General features: G+C 45.6%; 1 protein-coding gene across 12 annotated transcripts in view; it reads left to right on the forward strand.

Annotated features, from left to right (window-relative positions):
- MYCBP2 (MYC binding protein 2) overlaps positions 1-25923 on the forward strand; it is a 2065574-nt gene that overhangs the window by 1894972 nt on the left and 144679 nt on the right. For all 12 annotated transcript variants that reach the window (XM_086934832.1, XM_086934837.1, XM_086934835.1 and 9 more), the window contains one exon: positions 13128-13235. In XM_086934832.1, coding sequence (XP_086790958.1) covers positions 13128-13235 — 108 coding nt within the window. The remainder of the gene's footprint in view (positions 1-13127; positions 13236-25923) is intronic.

Below are 25923 nucleotides of genomic sequence, written 5' to 3' on the forward strand. Positions count from 1 at the left end.
CCATCTCGCGGTGGATCAATTTGTGTATCCAGGCGTGTTACTCCTTGGCTAAGAAGGAACCCCCTGTGGGGCTGAAGGCTCATTCCACTCGGGCCACAGCAACTACAACTGCCTTAGTCCGAGGTGTGCCCTTGCAGGACATTTGCCAGGCGGCTACGTGGGCCTCGCTGCACACGTTCGCACAACATTATTGCCTGGCCAGTCAAGTCCGGAGGGATGGCTACTTTGGCCGTTCCGTCCTCCAGGACTTTCTGGTGTGATTATTGGTTCGCAGACGCACCACCACGGCGTTGGTATTGCTAGGGTATCTATTCTAAGGTAAGGAATCTATCACTAACGTGTCTCTTTCAGATGCACAAGTTACTACTTGTGTAACGATATATCTGTAAGAGACATTAGTTGGTGATAGATTCTGAAGGATATGATCAGACCCTACGTCCCATCTAGGCACCTTCGTTCTAACCACCAAAACCTCCTCATAACGCCCAGGACCAATAAAGTCCGGTCTGGGGACCGCCTCTTCTCCCGAAACGCGGCGAAACTTTGGAATGCCATACCACTATCACTTCGTCTAGAACCCAGCCTTCTGGTGTTCCGAAAACAACTAAAAACATTACTGTTTCCTAGGCCATAATCTGTCCTCCTCCTCCTAAACTCCGCATTTCCATCATTCTTCAAGCGCTGGGATGCTTCCGAGTAGCCATGCGCTATACAAGAACCTTTCCAATCCAATCCAATCCATAGATTCCTTACCGACCCACCCATCCTCCCCGTTCTGCGAAATGATATCTAGGGTTAAGGTCATCCCTTTCAGGGCCCTAGTTTCATGGCACCAGTGTTGTTTTTTGGCATAGCTCTGCGTTTCTGGCGCGGAAAAGCTGTGTCTAAGAACTGACGTCAGCACGCGGAGGCGGCGTCTAAGTACTCCGATGTCATCACGGCGCCCACGACGCTGACGCGGAGCCGCAGACGACGCCTACCGACGCGCAAGGGTACTGCTACGCAAAAGTTTCCGGATCCAGTCTGACGCCTGGGGATATTCTAAGGTAAGGAATCTATCACTAACTAATGTCTCTTACAGATATATCGTTACACAAGTAGTAACTTGTGCGACGGCTTCCCTGGCCGTTATGTTCTCCGTGACTTTCTGGTGGGATCTTAGTTCGCAGACCCTTCCTTGGGTTGGTATTGCTGGGGTATTCTAAAGTAAGGAATCTATCACTAACGTGTTTCTTTTAGATGAACAAGTTACTTACATTCGGTAACAATATATCTGTAAGAATTATTAGTTAGTGATCGATTCCTTAACGCCCCACCCATCCTCCCTGTTCTGCGAACTGATTTCTAAGGTTAAGGTCATCCCTTTTAGGGCCCTAGTTTCAATACAGCAGTGGTCAGTATCTTCCATAGCCCTGCGTTCCTGGCGCAGAAAGTTGTGTACAGAACTGGCGTGGATGCGTCTAAGTAGCTCCAGCGACGTCATCTCAGCGACTACGACGCCTGCCTCATACGCAGAGCCGCACGACGTCACCTACCGACACACAGGGGTACTGCTGACGAAAACTTTCCGGATCCAGTCTGACACCTGGGGTAATTCTAAGGTAATGAATCTATCACTAACTAATGTTTCTTACAGATATATTGTTACTTAAGGTAAGTAACTTGTTCTTTTGTGCTTGGATGTGTGCAACTTGTTTTTGTTTGACAAAGTCTTTTTGTGTCACAAGGTGTAGTGTGTGTGTGTGTGTGTGGGTGTGTGTGTGTGTGTGTGTGTGTGTGTGTGTGTGTGTGTATATATATATATATATATATATATATATATATATATTAATTACCACAGACTCTTCCAATGAAGAAAAGTATGAGGCCTCTTCAGGGGAGTTCCAGGAAAACCTTTATTGAAAACAATTGGCATAATGCATTTCGGCTAAAAAGCCTTCATAGGATGCCGCAATACAACAGGATGCTGCTCCACCTACTCCTTTGTAAGTCCTGCTCCACTCCTATTGGTCGGCGTGCACCTTGCACCCGATCACATGAACGTGTGCTGTCTGCAGAGCGATGTAAACTACAGGGCCCAGAAGTCATCTTATTCGGTTAAGTACTGCGTGTGGGGAAGCAGGCATGATATTACAGTCAAGGGTGCAGAGTGGCCGGTTAGAAGCGCCTGGGAGGATTTTCAGTCCAAAGGCTCCCCTGAGCCTCCTATGATGTTGAAGCCTCGCATGCAGGTGTCCACCGAGCTGTGAGCCACTATGCAATGAGAGTGGCTCCACGTGAAGTCACGAGCTGCAGCAGACATTGGCTTGGCGAGCACTGGAGGCGGGCTGGAGTAATCCGATCCCTCAGAACAAACAAAATGCTGAGAACAGCTGATGCCAGTGTACTCCAGCCGCTTGAAGAACTGGTTCCCATCAGCGCCTCTGGCCGGCGCAAAACATTACCACAGACTCCTCCTATAATATATATATTAGCAGCAGAAACCCCGAGACAGCGGACTTAGATTTGGCAGCACAAACTTCAGTATCCTGATTCTATGGGTGCCTGAGGGCAGACAGAGACTCGCTTGCTAGTGCGGTCAGTCTTTGTTTTGCGATCTGTAAATCAAGTAGCTGACGGGAGAGGCAGCTCTGACAGCAGCGTAAGCGCACAGGCAGTGGGTGTCAAAGACAATATACATTCCCTAAACGATGGCAGAGGATTGGGTGTGGTCGATTGGAATAAATTCTTTCTTTGATCTCTACCCCACGGAGTCGGTGCCTGATTTATATCTGTGATACCAGGATTAGCGAATATATATATATATATATATATATATATATATATATATATATATATATATATATATATATATATATATATGTATATATATATATATATATTCTCCATAGCTGGTTCCTCTCGCCACTCCAACAGCGCTCAATACGGGTGCGGCGCCCTGCAGCTGAACCACGCTGCTGATATATTGTCCACAGCTCCCTCACAGGAAACAAATGGGTCGCACTCCACGGGTATTCTTTTTTGCAGTTTTTTTTATTTTTTTAATTACATTCCACAGGCAGATGTTCCGATCTACGCGTTTCGGTATTACAAATACCTTGCTCACGATCAACCGTTCTCTGAACTGCCCCTTCAAGATATACCACAATACAATGTATTCCATACATCACTTCCTGTTAGGGGTGTGTCAGAGCCTCTAAGCTTTATGGGACATGTAGTTTTTTTACCAAAGTGTCAATATTACTTCATATTGCCCAATTTTTTTACAATTTACATTTCATTAAATCTAATTAAAGATGTTGTAATCTGCTGGTGGTATTAGAATCCCTCTAGTGGGATGTGGTGACAGATTTAACTCCGTTTATCTCTAGGCGGCTGCATTATCTGTTTCTAATATTTTCCCTCTGGTGGGATGACATTGTGTACGTGGGAATCATATAATTAAAATCCAGCATTTTTGCTATCATTGATTTCTGATTATAGATATATTCTCACATAGTATGAGTTTACTATCACAGATTCCCCATCATATTGTGACTTCATCATTCTAACAACCGCTAGGGTAAATTAACCATGATGGTGTCCCAGGTTCATCCTTACTTGTTTCTTTTGTACCTATTAACACCAGTCAAACAGAATTGAGTATATATCGGGCATTACATAAATTAACAAAAAGAGAAGTTTTCATAAATGTATGTAAAGTTCTTCAGATTGATTCAGCCCGTGAGGCGTTAAGGTTCGTAGGTTTAGGATATGGCAGGATTCCTTTTGTCTTAAAAGCCTTTCTCTGTCTCCTCCTCGCTCTTTCTTGGGGACACTTTCCAGACCAAAGAATTTTAGTTGGCTCCAGTCACTCTGATGATACAGTTCCATGTGCTTGGCTATTGCATTAGCTTTGTCTTTGTGGATGGTGGCACGCACGTGTTCCAGTATGCGTTTTTTAAGTTCACATATTGTGCTGCCCACATACCTCATGGGGCATGGGCATTCCACGACATAGACCACATGGGTTGTTTTGCACGAGATCAGTTCCTTTATCTCCCAGTTCTTTTTGTTAGACATTTGTACTTGTTTGATGGGTTTAGCAATCTGACACACCTTGCAGGCGTAGCACTTCACGAACCCCGTTGTTTTTAGCCACTCATCCTTTTTTGTTTTTTTAAAATGGCTATGGATCAAATGGTCCTTGAGGTTCTTCGCCCTTCTGTAGGTGATCGTTGGATGTGGTCCCACCATGTCTTTCACAGTGTCGTCCAGTTGAAGTATTTTCCAGTTGCGCTTGAGGATATCTGCAATTCTTTTGCTCTCGTTGGAGTAATCCATTATCATGCATATGGGTTCCATTTCCTCTGTTGATTTTTTGGGTTTTCTCTGGAGACATTCCTCCCTGCTTTTTTGGTCTGTTCTTTCCCAGCAATTTTTCACAATGCCTTTGTTGTATTTGCGTTTTTCGAATCTTTTTGAGGTTGCAGTGCTGTGTTTTTCCCACTCTTCATTTTTGCTGCAAATCCTCCGGATTCTCAAGAATTCCCCATATGGAATGCTGCTGATCAGGGATTGTTGGTGGAAGCTGGTTGCTTCTAGTGTGGAGTTGGTGGCAGTAACTTTGCGATGCAATGTTGTTTGAATTTGGTTCTCCTGAATGTAGATCTCGGTGTCCAGAAATACAATCCTCTCATTGCTTATGACATAGCTGAATTTGAGATTTGGTATGCTGTTGTTCAAGATGTTGAAGTATCTCTGGAAATCCTCCTTGCTGCCATCCCAGATGATAAGTAAATCATCTATATAGCGAGTCCAGCTTATTACTTTGTTCAGTGATGTTTCGTTGCTGTTGCTCCACGCTATTTCCTTCTCCCACCATCCCATCGCTAAACAGGCATAGCTGGGACTGAAGGAAAATCCCATCGCCGTCCCGCTGTTTTGGGAATAAAGTTCGTCCCCAAACATAAATATGTTTCTGGTTAGGCAGATCTGGATCATATCCAATATCATCTGGTTGTGATGTGAAAATTTCATTTTTCGCTCCTTCAGGAAGTAGTTGCACGCTGTAAGGCCCATGTCATTCCCTATGTTGGTATAAAGGGAGATGACGTCCATGGATACCAGTTGGTACGTGTCCTGCCATGGAGTATTTTCAAGCTTCCTGAGCAGATCACTCGTGTCTTGTACATAGGAGTCTAGGTCTAGTACATACGGATTCAGAAAGTAATCGATGTAGTTGGCAATAGGTTCCAGGAGTGAGCCTTTGGCAGAAAGGATCGGGCGTCCCGGGGGCATCTTTGCGTGTTTATGTAGTTTTGGTAGAAAATATATGGTTGCGGTTACTGGGTGCGCTACCGTTAAATATTTTCTTTCTTCTTCGTCAATTAAGCCTTTTTCTGACCACTCAAACAGTCTTGCATCCACCATTTCCTTTATTTCCATGGTGGGATTTTTTCTCAGTTTGTCGTAGTACTTTGTATCTCTTAATTGACGGTGCGCTTCCGTGATGTATGCTGTTTTTTCCAGTATTACCACATTTCCGCCTTTGTCGGCCATTTTTATTTCAATCTGTTTGTCTGTCGCTAGAGCCTCGAGCGCCTTTCTCTCCTTTTCAGTTAGATTGTCTTTGTATTTGATGTTTTTCAGTTTATATAAGTCTTGGGTTACTGCCTCCTGAAAGAGATCAATTTTGTTTCCAGGCGCCAATTGAGGATAAAACTTGGATTTGGGTTTCATCCCACTCAATCCTGCACCTGTTTGTTCGCAAGCTTCTTCCAGGGTGATGTCGCGATTCACATCATCATTTAAGTTAATCAGGGTCATCAGGGCTTCTGAGTCTTTGACTGATAAGGCTGTGTCCCCTTCCTGTGTAGGAACTTTATTGCTCCTTTCAGTTTTGTTCTTTTCCGCAAAGTATTTGGCTAGCTTGATTTTCCTGATGTAGAGATAAAAATCTATCCGGACTTGGGCTAGGTTCATTTTTATCTTCGGACAGAAGTTGATTCCCTTTTTCAGAAGTCGGCTTACAAAAAGTAAAAGAACAACTGCATGAGATGGAGAAAGAGCTGGCAACTTTAAAGCTAAATGCCGACATGACAAAGTTCAAGGAAGAACTAGAACTGCAAATTGAAAAGCATGAAGACACTGTCAGAGAACGCAAGCATCAGAAATTCATCAGGGATGCAACAGACTACGCAGAAGGTCGAATTTTCTCATTTTCAAAAAAATTCGATCAAATGAGACAACAAGTATTGAGCACCAGCTCTATAAGTCTATCGAGCAGCGCATCTTCCCTGATATCAGAGAACAATGAAGGAGAACCTGGAACATCGGCCGCTACAGGACAGCAGCCTTTTTTAGGGGACATGAGACTGGTACTGCACCAAAAACAGTGGGAGCAGAATCTACCCCCTCGTCAACAACAAAGAGGGAGAGGGAGAGGACGCAGATGGCCCCAAAAAGATCAAAAAGGAGAGGAAAAAGGTGCAAAAGGCAACGAAGGAACAAAGGTGGGAACAGAAACGCGCAGCATGCGCAGGAAGATGAACCTATAGAGGACGAACTACAGGTGGTCAACCTATCCAAAAGGGCAATATCGACGACAGAAGAACAACTTCTGAAAAAGGGAATCAACTTCTGTCCGAAGATAAAAATGAACCTAGCCCAAGTCCGGATAGATTTTTATCTCTACATCAGGAAAATCAAGCTAGCCAAATACTTTGCGGAAAAGAACAAAACTGAAAGGAGCAATAAAGTTCCTACACAGGAAGGGGACACAGCCTTATCAGTCAAAGACTCAGAAGCCCTGATGACCCTGATTAACTTAAATGATGATGTGAATCGCGACATCACCCTGGAAGAAGCTTGCGAACAAACAGGTGCAGGATTGAGTGGGATGAAACCCAAATCCAAGTTTTATCCTCAATTGGCGCCTGGAAACAAAATTGATCTCTTTCAGGAGGCAGTAACCCAAGACTTATATAAACTGAAAAACATCAAATACAAAGACAATCTAACTGAAAAGGAGAGAAAGGCGCTCGAGGCTCTAGCGACAGACAAACAGATTGAAATAAAAATGGCCGACAAAGGCGGAAATGTGGTAATACTGGAAAAAACAGCATACATCACGGAAGCGCACCGTCAATTAAGAGATACAAAGTACTACGACAAACTGAGAAAAAATCCCACCATGGAAATAAAGGAAATGGTGGATGCAAGACTGTTTGAGTGGTCAGAAAAAGGCTTAATTGACGAAGAAGAAAGAAAATATTTAACGGTAGCGCACCCAGTAACCGCAACCATATATTTTCTACCAAAACTACATAAACACGCAAAGATGCCCCCGGGACGCCCGATCCTTTCTGCCAAAGGCTCACTCCTGGAACCTATTGCCAACTACATCGATTACTTTCTGAATCCGTATGTACTAGACCTAGACTCCTATGTACAAGACACGAGTGATCTGCTCAGGAAGCTTGAAAATACTCCATGGCAGGACACGTACCAACTGGTATCCATGGACGTCATCTCCCTTTATACCAACATAGGGAATGACATGGGCCTTACAGCGTGCAACTACTTCCTGAAGGAGCGAAAAATGAAATTTTCACATCACAACCAGATGATATTGGATATGATCCAGATCTGCCTAACCAGAAACATATTTATGTTTGGGGACGAACTTTATTCCCAAAACAGCGGGACGGCGATGGGATTTTCCTTCAGTCCCAGCTATGCCTGTTTAGCGATGGGATGGTGGGAGAAGGAAATAGCGTGGAGCAACAGCAACGAAACATCACTGAACAAAGTAATAAGCTGGACTCGCTATATAGATGATTTACTTATCATCTGGGATGGCAGCAAGGAGGATTTCCAGAGATACTTCAACATCTTGAACAACAGCATACCAAATCTCAAATTCAGCTATGTCATAAGCAATGAGAGGATTGTATTTCTGGACACCGAGATCTACATTCAGGAGAACCAAATTCAAACAACATTGCATCGCAAAGTTACTGCCACCAACTCCACACTAGAAGCAACCAGCTTCCACCAACAATCCCTGATCAGCAGCATTCCATATGGGGAATTCTTGAGAATCCGGAGGATTTGCAGCAAAAATGAAGAGTGGGAAAAACACAGCACTGCAACCTCAAAAAGATTCGAAAAACGCAAATACAACAAAGGCATTGTGAAAAATTGCTGGGAAAGAACAGACCAAAAAAGCAGGGAGGAATGTCTCCAGAGAAAACCCAAAAAATCAACAGAGGAAATGGAACCCATACGCATGATAATGGATTACTCCAACGAGAGCAAAAGAATTGCAGATATCCTCAAGCGCAACTGGAAAATACTTCAACTGGACGACACTGTGAAAGACATGGTGGGACCACATCCAACGATCACCTACAGAAGGGCGAAGAACCTCAAGGACCATTTGATCCATAGCCATTTTAAAAAAACAAAAAAGGATGAGTGGCTAAAAACAACGGGGTTCGTGAAGTGCTACGCCTGCAAGGTGTGTCAGATTGCTAAACCCATCAAACAAGTACAAATGTCTAACAAAAAGAACTGGGAGATAAAGGAACTGATCTCGTGCAAAACAACCCATGTGGTCTATGTCGTGGAATGCCCATGCCCCATGAGGTATGTGGGCAGCACAATATGTGAACTTAAAAAACGCATACTGGAACACGTGCGTGCCACCATCCACAAAGACAAAGCTAATGCAATAGCCAAGCACATGGAACTGTATCATCAGAGTGACTGGAGCCAACTAAAATTCTTTGGTCTGGAAAGTGTCCCCAAGAAAGAGCGAGGAGGAGACAGAGAAAGGCTTTTAAGACAAAAGGAATCCCGCCATATCCTAAACCTACGAACCTTAACGCCTCACGGGCTGAATCAATCTGAAGAACTTTACATACATTTATGAAAACTTCTCTTTTTGTTAATTTATGTAATGCCCGATATATACTCAATTCTGTTTGACTGGTGTTAATAGGTACAAAAGAAACAAGTAAGGATGAACCTGGGACACCATCATGGTTAATTTACCCTAGCGGTTGTTAGAATGATGAAGTCACAATATGATGGGGAATCTGTGATAGTAAACTCATACTATGTGAGAATATATCTATAATCAGAAATCAATGATAGCAAAAATGCTGGATTTTAATTATATGATTCCCACGTACACAATGTCATCCCACCAGAGGGAAAATATTAGAAACAGATAATGCAGCCGCCTAGAGATAAACGGAGTTAAATCTGTCACCACATCCCACTAGAGGGATTCTAATACCACCAGCAGATTACAACATCTTTAATTAGATTTAATGAAATGTAAATTGTAAAAAAATTGGGCAATATGAAGTAATATTGACACTTTGGTAAAAAAACTACATGTCCCATAAAGCTTAGAGGCTCTGACACACCCCTAACAGGAAGTGATGTATGGAATACATTGTATTGTGGTATATCTTGAAGGGGCAGTTCAGAGAACGGTTGATCGTGAGCAAGGTATTTGTAATACCGAAACGCGTAGATCGGAACATCTGCCTGTGGAATGTAATTTAAAAAATAAAAAAAACTGCAAAAAAGAATACCCGTGGAGTGCGACCCATTTGTTTCCTGTGAGGGAGCTGTGGACAATATATATATATATATATATATATATATATAGGAAGGGGGAGGCTCTAGTTGGCGCAGTGCAACACTAGCGACAAGCAGGGACTCTCTCTTCCTCGTCAGGGCTGAGGGTTACCTTCCAGACAACCTCTGCTTACCCTCTAGGTAGTGTGGCTTAAGCAGTCGTAGGCTAATCTTTGGGGCACATAGGGTTAAACACTTGCAATAGTATACCGTAACAACCAACCCACCACACAATGAGACCAGACTGTATTCTGTAAAAATATATATCTTTATATAGACTTCAAGCAGGCTTACGAATACAGTTATCAGACTTTCAAATAGCGGTTCCAAGTTACTTAGTTCAAGTTGCCACAGATCGTTCTAGCAATAAGAGTTCTTTAGGGCCTTCTGCCCAGTTCAACAAAGTTCTTGTGGAGCAGGCGGCTCCCAGGGGATCTGTCCCACGTCGCGTTGCCTTCCCGGGGTCGCTGTTCGTTGCGGCTCTCAGCCGAGCAGTTCACGGGTCATCCGGGGCAGCGGTGTTCTGTGGCGGCAGGGTCCTTTCCTCGTCGTCCGCTCCAACCCTGGAGGCGGCGGTTGCGTGGTGGCGGCAAGTGGCAGTACGGTCCTCAAGTGCAGGACGTACCCAGCCAAGTGCCGGTGCAGCTGTGCGCTCACAGCTGGCTGTCGGGCAAGGTACCGACCTAGGGGGGACTCACAGGGCGACTGTCTGTCTTTGCAAGTGGATTGGCTGCTCGTTGCGCAGTCAACTCGAGAGCTCGGACCGGACGGGTCCTCCTTCGCTTTGCTCTCGGGCTCCCGGTGCAGTTGCGGTCACGGTGTTCGGGCCAGCGGTGGATGTCGTTGCCTTGGAGGAGATTCCTCCGTCGGTACTGCCACGAGGAGCAGCACACGCAGTTGCTTTCTTCAGAGTGTAGCGCCCACTGGTCCTGGGGCGCTGGTCAGGGGGCAAGTTCAGTTTCAAGCCCTTGGAGATCTTTTAGCAGAGTTCGGCACAAAGTCTTGTAAAGCAAAAGTCTTTTCGTAGTCTTTCCTTTTTCCTCTCCTTCGGCAGCAAGGCACCAGACACAGGCAAGAGACAGCACTCTTCCTTGTCCTTCCCGGTCCTTCTCGTCGGGCAGAGTTTCTTCTGTAGCCCAAACAGGATCTAATTTTCAAGGAGCAGGGCTCCTTCTTTTATATGGCATTTCTTTTGTTCTCGCAGGCCAGGGGGGCCTTTGCATAGCCACTCTCAGTCCTTGAGTAGCCTGGCGGGTGTACTCCGGCTTCTGCTTTCAGTGTGAGGGGCAGGCGCATCAGACGCCCCACAGGAGGTGGAGCCAGCATTGTGCGGACAGGTGCAGCCAGAGTACCTTGTTGATGGGGCTTCGCCCTTCCTGGGCCAGGTGTCGGCTGAGTCATCCGACGCTCCCCAGGAGGGTGGAGCCAGCATTGTGGTGGCAGAGCACAGCAAGATCCAGAGTCAAGAGCCACTCCTACCTCCCACCAAGGTGTAATCTGCGCATTCACCACCTGTCATCCTCCCAGCCCTGTCACTCACACGTCCCAGACAGTCAGATACACATACCAGCAGAGGCGGGCTGAAATGGTTAGGCAAGCAAAGGCTAACTTTCTAAAAGTAGCATTTGCAAATCCAGGATACTAAAATAAACTTTACTAAAAGAAATATTTTATCATCCTGAGTTCAGGCATACTAAACATGACTCGCTACCATGCTCCTTGAGCCTGCTGGGATTATAGGGTGTAATAACTCCAGCAGCTCAGTCTGGCCTAATGGAGCAGGTAGCCTTCAATAGTGAAACACGGTTTTGGTTGTAAGTCACTACTAGGACATGCCACACACATCAGGGCTTGTCCTACCTTACACCTACCACGCACCCTGCCCGCAGGCCTACCATAGGGGTGACTAATATGTAGTCAAGGGAAGGTTCGGGGCTGGCAAGTGGGTGCACTTGCCCAGCTAGCGTGACAGTACGAGACCGCACGCGGGTTCTGCGGTCGCAGTCCCCAGACACATCTTTACGGCTGCTTCGGTGGGTGGCGCAATCAGCGCTGCAGGCCCACCAGCAGTATTGGCATCTACAAGCCCCGGCACTCTCTAGTGCGCGTTACTAGGGACTAACAGTAGATCCAAGAACCAATCATGGATACCAATCGCATGTACAATTTACAGTAGGGAGCACTTGCACTGCGGCACGGGTCAGCCGTGGCGCAGTGCCCTGAGTATCGGAAAACCAGCAAAACATCGGAGGCACATCAGCAAAAAGTGGAAGGGAGACTCACGCCAAGGTGCCAGGTCTAACAATATATATATATATATATATATATATATATAATATTAAAACAAAGGTGTCCGTGAGCATTCAAGAAGGCACACAACAGCACTCTCACCATTCAGGCATTGGAATGCAGCTTGTCTTAATGTTCCGATATTCAGTGCTTTGTGCAGACGCGTTTCGAGGTTCCATTCCTCTTCTTCCAGGGCTGCTGAATAAACATGTCATCATTGGCTCACATTGCAGCTTCTTTTATTTCCATTCTTAGCCTTAGTGGGTTGTGCTTAGTGCAATGTTCTTTCTGGTGCATTATGGGATGTATAGTCCCTCATGGTATATACATACACAGCCACATCTCCTTACAATGAAATCTGCGTTCCAAAAGCTGCTCAAACCAGGAGACTGTGTAATCAAGTTTGTTAGAAATTAATCCACCATAATTGCTAGCTTGCCATGTTTTGACTACCAAGCCATACTGTATTGCTGCTGGAGAACAGCTTTTGCTGTGAAAAAATGAAAAATCTGGTATCTCATGGCTGAAGCTTTCCCCCTACCTTGGTCTGTTGGAGACATGCATTTAGGAGGAGATTGATAATATATAATGTGTGTGTTTATAGATGGTCTCAAAGCAAGACATAGATAGACTGATCCCCAGGGTATGTCTGTAATTTATTTTTGCTATTTCTTCATGTGGAGTTGGAAGTGTGCATATTCTTGCATGACTCACCCACACATATAAACCAGTGTCTTTAATGTGTGGCGATGGAAGTCAGCATGTCCAGCGTTGAGTTACAGACACCCCTTCAAAACTGTTGGGAGAGTAAGGACGTCTGTGTGGGAGATGCACAAGACCATGCTGGTCTCCTTAAATGCATACAGATCCAGGTGCAATCTATTTTGTGCATGTATATATTTGTTTCTTAAAACAATATTCAGATTTTCAGGTATTAATAACATGCATCGTGGCTTCACTTGCATTTTTTTCAGCATGAGCTTTCCCATGCCAAACCAGGAATATGTACGGGTATATAGCCCATTACCAGCCAATTGAAAACACAGTTAATTCCATTCCGGTCTCAAAGCCTTGTTTACTCGACATGAGGCGACTTATTAGATAAAATTGAAATCTAAAGAGCTGTCCCATGGGGATATAAACTGGGGAGAGAGACTTGGTTACTTTCATTTATCTTTTTATGTGCACTTCTTTTCTTCCAGCTGGACTGCAGCCATGTGTTCCACTTGCAATGCTGTCGCAGAGTACTTGAAAATAGATGGCTTGGTCCAAGGATAACGTTTGGATTCATGTCATGCCCCATTTGCAAGGTAAGAAAGTATATGTGTCCTAGACTAGTTAAGGCATAGTGTTGTCTTACTAACCTGAACGTTTTAACCTAGATACATGTCTTGGAGTTTTCAAATTATATATGCTATATTATGGCAGATGGGTATGGATTAAATTATTTTAGGTGTCTTATAAGACTGAAATGACACAGGTGCTTAAATAGAGTAAATATTGCGTACTTTGAGTGAGAATTTAAATGACCGATATTGAACCCCATTCCCTCAGACTCCATGCCAGAACTGGAGAGTTCCCAAGGTATAATGATATAAGATACATTCATGTTTCCATATATGGGTACACTTTGAAGCTAAAATCTTTACTTTTCTACTTATATTCGGTAATATGTGGGAGTGTTCTATTCCTATAAAGTGCTGTTCAATTTTTTATTATTGCTCATTCCTGTCAAGAAGGATTCCTCCCAGTGTGGCTCCTACAGGCCTCTATCACTTGTAAACTTAAACACTAAGCTATTTACAAGCATACTGGGTGTTAGACTCCACCCTTATAGGGGGGGCAATGCGGTTCCTGATTGACCCAGACCAGTCGGGATTCATCCCTGAGGTAAATTGCACGGGCAACACCAAGAGGATATTGCATCTTATTGATACAGATCTGCAAATAAAGCCCACCTGTTCACTGTGAAAGTGGAAAAGGCATTCAGTAGAGTCCATTGGCCTTACGGAGACCCGGAAAGGGTTTGGATTTTGCAGATAGTGAATACAAATGATACAGTCCTCCTTTCTCTATGGTCTATTTTCTTTCATTTTAATATAAGCTTTGGATGGGGTTGGGTGGGTGTGGGTTGGGTCACAAAATAGAGTATTGATTGACAGTTACAAGCTGGACACAAGGTTGTAGGCGCTTGTTGTGTTGTTTCTGCTTCTTTGTAAAGGGCAATAAAGAAGATTCATTCATAAAAGGTGAAACTTAAAAGTAGTAAGACTCTTACAGGGATTTTTTATTTAGTCTGTACACATTGTGATTGATTCAGTTGTTTTTTGATTACACAAGACAGAGTTGCATTTTAGCTCACCATGTAAACAGTGTGCCACGTAAAATGTTTCTTTAGAATGCGCCTTAAAAACTCTACACCACTCTTATTCGTTTTCCTTCTATTTCCCCTTTTTGGTATTCTTTTTTCTAAAACCTTAATATGTGTTGAATGTAATGGCCTGAGCAAAGACTCCACGATTGTAATACAAAAAATAAAAGTCCCACTATTCAGCAAGAGCTCAGACAGATTAGCAGTTGTGTGAGGTTGATGGTGTGAATAATTTGAGTAAGATCAAATGGCATAGCTACCTACAAAACATTCCTGAAATAATGTATTCTCTAATGTTCTATAGTCCATAGAGCTAAATCTGTCTTCCGCTGGCATCTTCAATACTATTTTAACATAGAGGCAGAACTCAGTCCTAATGTAAAAGTGTGTAGTTAAAATATGCCTTTATGGTAATAAGATAATCTGGCTCTGGTTAGTTCTTTGATTAAATAAATGCTTGAAATACATGTTCAATCAATGCAACATCGAAAGTGATCACCACCTGTGGAGACAGACACTAAAAAGAGCTCAGGGCACTTTCTTGTAAAATAATTAGTCGCATTTACTCAGGTCATCCTAGGGGGAAATTCCATAGGCCCCTCAGCATAAACATCAGTAATAGGAGGAAAAGTGACAACTGCACCCATGGGGTAAGATCTTCTACCACTTACCAGACAATTGTAAATATTCCCCTCAATTTGTTAAAATTCTTGCATAGAATGGTTCATGAACTGAGCAATAATTCCAGGACCCTGTTCAAATTAACCTACACTCTGCAAATACCTGGGCCACCTTGCATGTGAATATCGAGACAGCCTAATATGCTCAAGTCTCCACTCTTCTCAAAATCATTGTTTCTCATAAAAGTTACATAAAGTGATTGGGGAAGGCTTGCAAATAGTGTAAACCAGTGGCAGACGCTCTGGGTAGCATTCCAACCCATTGTTTTTTCATCCACCGTGCCACTTTAGATAGAGACCCGCCTTATCCAAATCAGTATTGACCTTGCTCTTCATGGGAACAGTCTATCAAAACTGCCAGATGGCCCCCTATCCCGAAGGGAACACGAGCAACCCCAGATTGCTTTCAGCCTTGATATTAAGGTATAGATTGAATCCTGTGGTACAGCAAGCCAAGGATCTGGGCATACCCAAGTAAAACGTAATCTGTCTGGGGTTGTTTGTGTTCCCACTTGAAGGAGGCCTGGCCTACGATTCGGGCTAGACTGTACCTGTTACTGCAGCTTTGAAGCTAGTTTGCATGTGATTTATTCCAGTCTGAGGTGACAACGTGAGCAAGGAAACAATGGACTGTATAGTGGGCCAGAGTAATTACCAGTGGATGAAATTAATTCTAGCAATCCACTCAGCACTTTTTTGTTTTTCCATGACTGAGGGGGAGGCAAGTATCTGAATAGAAAGTTGCATTAGGATACAGGAGAGGAGGTGCTTGAAGAGGCAGTATATGTGCATGGTGATAATGGATGGGACACAACTCCTAAAGGCTTACCTGATAGGGGTATGTTTCATGAGGAAGGCTTCAAGCAAATATGACCTGAGTTTGCATTCAGAAAATAATGAATGCTTCATATTATGTTCACATGGAGACTTGCAGTTGCAATGGACACCATCATTCCAACTCTAGAGCTTGTTTTGAAGGCAGAGATGTTGGAAATGAAGACCACTGGCAAATGGGGGCATAAAAAGAAAATGTACCAAGCCTGAGAAAGTGAGCCTCTGTGAAATGAAACGTAATGTCATTGCAAATGACACAGGAAAAGCGTTGAATTGCAGAATAGAGGATAGCAGTTGATATATCCGACACAGGTCGCATTCAGCTCTGAAGAATAGCAACCCTTGAAGATATATTTAGAACACAAATCTAGGTAGAATTACTGAGTGAATAAATTACTCACTATTGACATCTGACTGAATCTGCATGTCACAAGTTGAAATTCCAGCAATGGATTGTAAATTTTGAACCTTTAAATTAACATATTTTATGAACAACTTACCTCCTGGAGTGGAGAAGTGTGGCTCAGTGGTTAGAGGCGGCAGACCCGGAGGCTGAGAGCGGCCGTGGACCAGGGTTCGATTCCCGACGCGGCAGGGTCTCGGGCTCAAAATTCCACGGACTCGTTAATTCTCGTGCCGGTGCCTACTCAACTCACGGGGTCACACTCTGCGACTCTGGGCAATAGCTTGCTTAATCTCCACTACGGCCCCTCGCGGCGGGATGCCTGGCTTTCACCTTGTGGATACCCTGCCGGGGGTATCTCACAAGGGAATACCAGGACGGGTTCCCTAAGCAAGCGCCCTGAGACCTTCGGGTGATTTGTGCGCTATATAAGTCAAATTACATTACATTACATTACCTCCTGAAGACACAAGTGGGCCTTTCTTTCTCACAGAGACTTCTATCCGCAGATTCCATACCTTTTGGATTTCCCCAAGTGCCAAACTGGATCCAGAGAATTTTGATAGTAATTCCCTCAGCGTCAATAAATGGCATTCTCAGGCTCCGTGGGTCTGTCCTATCCCAGATGTGACATCTGGGCCATGATATCTGCTCCATCTCTGCGTGCTGATGTCATTTCCTTTCTTTTGCATCCGGCGCTGCATTGGAAATCTCCACTGAGGCCCGTCAACCCTTAGATTTTCTAGTGTACTAGGGATGTGTCCCCACATAAAACCACATGGTTCAGACCATGCAGGGACTGTAACTGCCAATTGTCCCTGACAGACACCCATGAAATCTGCCTCTGGTGTCTCGGCTCCAAGCACAACTTGCCATTGTGTTATTGCTTAGCAGAATGAACAAAAAGGCCATCCACGACCGCAAAGCCAAACTTGCTGTCGCAGAACTTTAAAGAAATTCAAAGAGCTGCAGTGGTGGGTGCTAGACCACAATGGACTGGCGGCAGACCTCTCTTCGTACCTCACCTAACAGTTGTGATGGACAACATTGCTGGGTTGGGGAGGTCATCTTGGAGAGGTAGAGAACAGAGGACTCTGGTCTCTCGTGGAGTCTCGTTTCCACATCAAGTTGCAAGAGTTGCAAGCAATTTGCTTGGCACTGTAGGCATTCCTCTCGACCATCAAGTACAGGCAAACGGGTACAGGTGTTTATAGGCAGCGCGACCACCAGGTGGTACTGCAGCAAAAAAGGTGGCATGGGGTAGTGACGTGAACAACCTACACCTTCATGTGTGGAGATTGAACGGCCATAGTTGATGGTTTTCAATCTCTCTTCCAAAGTGATTGGTGTCATCTTGGCAGCCAGGCGTTCAGGCCTGGCTGGCAAGTGTTTATTCAGGACACTGGAAGAGTGTTATCTGGTGTTGCTCCAGTAGCATTCAACCTTTGAATACATAGTTGATGGATATTCTGTTGTTTTGTCATTCCTTAGCACAGCAAGGTCTTGCTGTGGCAACTTTAAAGGGTTATCTTTAGGCCTTTATTCGTTTGCCAGATCAGCAATCTATTTAAATACCCTTCATTTCTTAAAAGGACTAATCCACATGTTCCCACCAGCACCTTTTGTCCAAAAAGAACAAAAGAAGACAGGACAAAGGCCATGTTCTATCGGCCAACAACATCCATGACCGCGACAGGTTGGTGGTAAGGCTTAGCTTCCTGCAGTGGGTTGCATGGCTCGCCTGGCCTCCAGCCAGTCTCTGCAGCCAACACCTGCGCATGACCAAAAGCCATGTGTCCTGGGGAACACCACCCACTAGTGCATGGCAAAAAGGCCACAGGCCATGCATAGCAGCGTTTGAAATTAAGTAACATAAAAAATGAAATTCACTGACGAAAAATCAGTTATAAACAGTATAAGGTTCTAGCTCAACTATGGAAATTAACTGAATTTCAACAGTAATTTTTAACAGCGCACACAACATGCTTAAAAGACCAATTTTCCAATAAAACAAACAAAACCAAGAGGACAACATGGCGCAGGCGCATGTTCTAGCATGTGTTGTGTTAATTGGTAAACATAACCGGAGAATTTCAGTGGGTTTTTATGTTTGAGCCTGAACCATAGTTCAAGTTTAATTGTGGCTTTTTCACAGAAAAAATATATATGTATATTTATAGTTCTAACTTTTTATATATGTCATGAAACTAAATATGACCCAGTAACACATTATTTAAAGGAACTGCACTAATAAACACGCATTTATTACTACAGTGCAAAGGTCAAATTTGAATTTATAACCATATTTAGCAAAATTGACATTAGGAAAACAGTGTATACAGTACCCTATGCACTGTGTTGTCATCAATGTTGTCATTTCAGATGTTGCAGTGATGTTATAAATAATGTCATCGCACATTTCATGTGTGAGGTAATTAGCAGTGCATAGCGAGGGTGTGATTTATATTTACTTTAGGGCACAAGTTATAGTTACTTGATATAACTATAATGGATGAATTGGTATGTTTTCATTAACATGGTCACCTAACAATAATGTCTCTTTATTTAATTTTTTTGTAATACTAAAGAGGGTCCCTGAGGCCTGCAGCATGTATTGTGCCACCTTAAGGGACCTCTTGGCACACTCTGAGTGACATGGTGCAGATAAAAGTGGAAGACATGAAACGCAACTTCTGTGTACCATGCCTGCAGGCACTACATGCAGTATAGGGAAGTCACACCTACAGCAGGCCTTACAGCTCCAAGCCAGGGGGCCCTATACTACATGTATTGACATATCTGCATGAGCAGATATGGCCCGTAAATGTCTTTCCATTCTTAGATATCACAAGTGAACAGGGAAGTATTTTATGTACATATGTTGGACACTGGAAATTACGAGTTCCCCAACTACATGATGGCTTCACTGAAACCCAAGATGTTTGGTATCAAACATCTCCTATTAATAAACTACACTGTTTCCAGTGATGGATTTAACCCAGATGGCAACTTAGAGGTGCCCCCTGAAAACCTACCAACAACTAGTGTAATGGCTGAACCAGCCTGCTACCACAGACAGGTTTCTGATCCCCGCAGGTGAGAGCCCGCGATCTCTGTCGACATAAACAGCGCCTGCCCCAGCTGGAGGTTTTGTCACCCTTCTCCAAGCAAGATGGCAAAGTGATCAGCATATCAAGGTAGGAGGCTTCAAAGGCTCCACTTCCCCCAGACTTCTCAGATGCCACTCCCTGCCATGTGGCACATATGGCACCAGAACAGACGGGAAATTAGCTAGTCAGAAGGCGTGTTCCCCATTAGGCTAGTTCCACCATTAAGATGAACTACTTGATGTGAACACGAAAACTTGAATTCCACCATCTTGGTTTTTGGTGGAATTAGGCTCACTGGGTCAGGATTATTCCCACTCCCCACAGGAAGTGTCCGTATAGGGGATGTAGTCACCCTAAAGCTAAGTGGCCTATTGGCTACTATCTGTTACTCCCCTGAACACCCCTAATTTGAGTATTTAGGTGGCACCCCTGATGCCAGGATCTCAGATTTGATGTATCCTTAAGAAGGGGACAGAGAACAGACGTGATAAAACAAGAACTGAAGACTGCTGTGGCCTTTTGGCACCAAACCCTGCCTGACTGGACCAATCTTGACAATCTTGGCCAAATGACTCATCCTGCAGATGAACATCTGCCACGTGTCACCAGCCCTTGACAAATTGCCAGCAATCTCCCATGGACCAGAGGCGCTACTCCCCTGCAATCCGCAGGCACCGAAAAAGCAGAGTCCGGTCCACCATGTTGCCGTTCCCCGGCTAACCTGGCGCATCAGCCTTTCAGCAAGAGGTACTTATACTACTAAAGGTCTGATATGTCCCTCCACCAAGGGAGAGGACACAGCACCAACCCGAGCCACACAGCACCAGTACACGGGGTACCAGACCTCTTGCAGCAACCAAGGCCTGTTTAAGTCCAGTCAAGATTCTAACAGCACCAAGACCAAACAGCCGTTGAGGGGCATCAGCGCCGCAGAGACCTTCTTCCAAAGTGGCCCAACTGTCCAAATGTTGCACCCTTCAACTGGCAATACAGCCATGAAGACCATGGACACACCAAGCCCAGCCGACCTATCTACTGTGCACCCCAGCCCGGGTACTGACGAACCGACTATGATTCCAGGACCCTTGTGACCCGAGCCCCAAGTTGGGAGCTCACTGACTTGTCCCCAACTTCCCCTCTGCAGCCTGTTTTAAGATGGCTCCCCTTCTTTTCACTGGTGTAACGGGCAAAGCTAGCAACCAGACGAGCACCTCTGCACCCGGACACCCCAGAGCAGGTAACAACTAACTGCTTTGGACCTTGCTCCTCTAGGACTTTAAGTCAAGAAAGAGACCCATTGAAACTGACTGTAAATACCTGTATGCAACATATGCCTTCTTTTCCCATAGGAAAGCATTGCTGCGTAAGGGCGCATTTAAGTGAACATTTAACTTGCCTATAAAAAAAATCGATATATCAAAGAGACATATTAGTGATAGATTCCTTACCTTAGAATATCCACAGGCGTCAGACTGGACCCGGAAAGTTTTTGCTTAGCAGTACCCCTACGAGTCAGTAGGTGGCGTCCTGCGGCTCCGCGTCCGTCACTGGCGTCGTCAGCGCAGAGATGACGTCCCAGAGAGTACTTAGGCGCCACCCATGCGCGCTGTCCGTTCTTTCTTTTCCCGCGCCAGCAAGCGCAGATCCGGATTGAGCACGTACCTTGGTCACTTTTTGACCGCAATTTTGAGACGTCCACTTTCGTTGACTTCTTCTTCAAACCAATGGTGAGGGAGATGCCTACCTTTTTGAAAGACACCAAAGATGTGCTCAGGATTCTACCAGATGTTGAGTATGACAGTGATCTAGATCTACTTGTATCTTTTGACGTATAGAGTCTTTATACATCTATACCCCAGACCGAAACATTGGAAGTCGTGGAAAGTCTGTTATCAACTAGGGATCTTCACTCTATCACACCAGTCACTCTAATTATGACCCTGGCATCACTGGCAATGACTGGAAAAAAATTTCAGTTTGAGGACTGTGTCTACCTGCAGATTAGCGGGACTAGTATGGGCAGCGTTTTTGCCCCTAGTCTCGCAAATTTGTACGTCCACAGGTTTGAACAAGATCACATCCTCACAGACACCAACCCCTACCTTGGGTGTCTGCGCCTTTGGAAACGTTACATAGATGACGTGCTGGTCGTTTGGCGAGGTACAGTGGAGGACCTGATGAACTTCCATTTATGGTTGAATGGGAGAAACCAGTTTCTAAAGTTCACCATCGAATACCACAAACAGATAGCATTTCTGGACCTTTTGATTACCTCTACACCAACTGGCTTGCAATCAGAGCTATACCGTAAGCCTATGGCCAGAAACTCTCTACTGAGCTATCAAAGCTGTCACCCGAAAGCACTCTGGGATAATTTGCCCTATGGGCAATTCCTGAGAATACAGCGGAATTGCTCCACCAAATCCGCCTTTGAGAAACATGCTAAGACTCTAGAAGCAAATTTAGCAGAGAAAAAGTACCCCAAACAATTGATTCGCAGGTCCAAGAAAAGGGCTTCTAACAATAATAGAGATAGTCTGCTGGAGTTGTTACCTCCTAAACAGAAACAGGATAGGATTACGTGTGTGAACACATTCTGCACTCCATTCAATCAGATCCAAAAAATCATTAGGAGACACTGGGCCATCCTCAACACCGGAACAGACACACTACCGCCTCCTCTGTTCGCATTCAAACGAGGACAAAACATGAAGGTCCATACAAGACCTACGGTGACTATTCCGCGGGCCGTGGGGACGCTCTGGGATATGCCAGCCGTCACAGGCCACCATCCCTGTGGCAACTGTGCAGCCTGCCCCCAGACGTACTGACCAGGCGAGGATGAATGATGAATATAACTACAATACTCAGAAGTCCTTGCACGACGCAGGATAATGACGCGTTTGCCGCGACCAGCACGCTAAGCGTGAACGGGAACTGGTTTAAATGCCCGATACTGCACCGCGTCGGTACCTCCCCAAGACAGCCCAGAAGGACGTCTGGAGTACCGACGGGAAGGTGAGTGTGGGCACAGTTAGGAACCTGGGTCGAAAAAAGCTGACATTGATTCTAGCCTGTGTGTTAAATGGGGTACTCTGTTGTTCTGCCGATTGGCTATACCGGCGTGGAGGGATTGTTTTAACCAAACGCTCTTTCGCATAAGTCTGCCGAGCCGGTAATCTTTATTCAGGATAACGGATAAATGTGGGTGGACATGGAACCTATGCTTGTAAAGAACGAGATAAGGTCGCAGTGTCTGGGAAGGGTTTTGGACACGCGGCATGTAAGTGCACTGTGTTGCTGTCTGGCGATTATTAGAAGTGCATAAAGCTAAGCTCGCACCGACAAGGCATGCCGGTTTTAAAACATTCTGTCAGGAGAGCGGACTGTGACGGTATGCTGGCGGATGTGTTACGTTTTTTTCTGAGAAACCGAGTAATGGAGGATTTCGCATAATGCCGAAATCAATAGAAGGAATGGAGCTGTCCAGAGGCTGTAGGATCGCTGGGACTACACTACCTTAACCTTAGGTAAGGCCCACGGAACTCGTGTGCAGAGTGTGAACTCACACACGAGATGCGTAACAAAGTCAATGGACAGTACAATTTACGAAAAAGGTAAGTACGGACAGTTCTGACTAGTTAGGACTAAAACGACTGGAAATCTGGGCACTAGGAGAGTCAATCTACCCTTGAACACCGAAATGCTCTTGTTATCTCACCCACGGGCTGCGGGTGCATAGGTGTCAAAGTGTGTCGGGTTTCCGCGTTGAAGTCTATGGAGCCTTGAAGAAAGATGCTGCAGGCGACCAGGAGGAAGCTGTCCGGAGTGATCCAAGGGTGGATCAAGGAAGATGAAGACCTGAAAGCAGAGGTGACCATGTTCAAAGTCACTAGCCAGTGACTGGAGTGGAACCCGGAAGGAACCAGATGCTGTTGTCGCGATCAGGTGAAGAGTGGACGCTTGACTCTGCAGCCACGTGAACCAGGAGGTGTCTTGGACGGCCAGGATGGAGGCACGAGCTGTCCCACGCAAGCTCTCGCTGTCGGCGGTGTTGGTTCCGGATTCGGCGTCAACAGGCCTTGGCAAAGGCAACCCAGGTGGTGAGTGGAAAAGGCGTCTGGTGCGGACCAGGAGGGTCCGGGGTGCTTCTCCTTTGCAGGGAAGCAAGGGCCAGTCTAAAGCAACCAGACCAGCGGTGTGGATTTCAAAGATCGTCGTCTAGGAGGCCACTAGCCAGCCGGCAAGTGACCAGACAACACGTCGAGCAGCAATCAAGCAAAAGGGCCCCAAGCAGATCTCGTGGATGCTGGAGGGCTGATTTTCTGTGCAGGAGCTGCTTGGGGCAGGAGCTTCTCAATACCCAAAGCACTTAGTCGAGGATGCCTCTGAAGTCGTGCTGGAAGCGAAGTGCAGTTTCTTCAAGATGGCCGGTCCCACGTGTCTCGTCGCACCCACGGATCTCAGCTGTGCTGCAGATGTAGGTAGAGGTCGGAGAGGTCTGGAAGTCCAGGTCTCGTCGGGCTCTGAAGTCTGGATCCACTCGGGAAGACGACAAAGTGAACCGCTGGAACGCTTGATGGTGCCTGCTTGTGCAGGGTGGTCACTCCTTGGCCACAAGGGAGATTTCTTCAGTCTTCTGTGGAGCCGAACGTCGAAGTCCAGAGCTTCTTCTTGTAGAGTTTCAAATCAGGATTAATCTCATTTGCATTGGGACCAGCTCCTACCTTTATTCTCCTAAAGGGGGCTGTACTATGACTAGGTCCCTCCTATGGGTGGGACCAGGAAGGGGGGTGGTTACACCCCCTATCCTTTGTCCGGTTGCGCGCCAGAAATGGGGCTGGTGTGCCCCAGCAACTGGTTTGAACCGGTGTATGCACAGGGCACCTTGTGTGCCCCAGGCATGTCTCATTCCTTTCAGGCCTGTCCTACCTAATACACAAAATCCTGTCTGGGGTGGTGCTAGCACCTCCCAAGGCAGGAAACACTTTGTCCAGGCCTCCCTCGCTGGAAGGACTGCCAGCAGCAGGAGGTCAGACTTGTGTCTGTGGTGGCAGCATCCATTTTGTGATGCTGAGGCTCGAGTTAACTTTAACCGGGGTTCACAGTTACATACATGTCGTGTCCCTCTAGAAGGATGGAATGCTACCCCCGTCACCAGAACTGGCGAGGGGGTAGTATTCCAATTCGTATGACACCTTACTGGACATGTTTTGATAATGCTATGCCAAAGTTAGCAATAACCGCGAGGATTATAATGCACTTAAGAGTATATGGTATAGCGTTATCATGGAAACAGCTAAAGGACTTGGTTCCGAAAGCTGCAGACAGACTCAGCTCATGCTAGAGCACCATCTCACATAATTCCAAGCACTCTGCCTCCACGATTGTTAAGGCCTGCCATAGGAGTGACTTGTAGGCGTATATGTGTCAATTTTAGGTTTAGATATAGGTATACTATATCTACAGCAAAGGGTGATTACACCATCTTGCCCCAGCTGATTGATCAGCCAGTTGTGTCAGATTTGGATGGCCAGCCAGGGGTGGCATATTACATGCTGCAGCCCCTGGTAGGCCTTGGGTGCACTTATGCCCTGGGTACCTATGGTACACTGTACAAGGACTTACAAGAGTGACCCAATACCAATTAGATATGTACCTAAGGTACATGGAGTCCATTTTAACAGAGAGAGCAGGAAGCCTGGGGTCCTGAATAGCAGGATCCCAGGCCAACTATGTCAAAAACAAGCAAAACACTAGGCAAAAAGTTGGGGGTAACCATAGTCCGATATCCACCTTCCTACACAACCCCCCCCCCCCCCCCCCCAAACGAAAGGAGATAAGGCTATCCTTAACCAGGTAAGCCTATATTGCCTAAGTGGCCATATAAGGAAGTAACCGCACTGGCATGGTTACCCCCTATCTCATGGTCCACTAAGCAATCCCTCACCCTAAGGGTATCTGAGGGTCTCCACCATAGGGAATCTCTACCTGTGGTGTGTTTTGGCAAAGTAAAAGGCTGGTGTTGAGATGGAGTACTGAAGTGAGGCTCCACTAATGTTGGGCTCAACTTCCTCCAATCACTATCCACCATATATGCCTTTCTTTCCAGGACTGAGTTGCAGTGTGCTCTCAGGGTTAACCTCTGGCTACCTAAAGCTGGAGGCTGGGTCCCTCTGGTTGGCTTACTGGAAGGGACAGGTCAGGTTTGGGGCCCTTAGGTCCCAGGTTTGGCTGTGCCCAACAGTGTCCATCTGTGGGAGGTCCCTAACTAAGTTTAAGGGGGATCCCTCAGGACTTTGTTTTATTTTCACCTGGCTAGGACTGCTAGCTTTGGTGCCCTTAATCTGCTGATTGGGGAATTCTTTTGGACAGGGGGCCCTTTGGGGTCCACTGGCCTCCTTGACCTCTACAGCCCTGGGCTGACTGAGGCAGGGTTGGTGCCCCATCGTTATTCTTGATTGGGGTCATGGCCCTTCTACATGTTGTGTGACATTTTGCTACGTTCCTTATCTCCGGGGGAGGGGGTTGTCTACATGCTGGCAGGGTGGCTGTTCAAGGTTGTGCTCTGCTCTTTCTTCCTTCCCTGCCTTTCCGGTG

The sequence above is a fragment of the Lissotriton vulgaris genome, chromosome 8 (assembly GCF_964263255.1).
Source record: "Lissotriton vulgaris chromosome 8, aLisVul1.2, whole genome shotgun sequence".
Lineage (NCBI taxonomy): Eukaryota > Metazoa > Chordata > Amphibia > Caudata > Salamandridae > Lissotriton > Lissotriton vulgaris.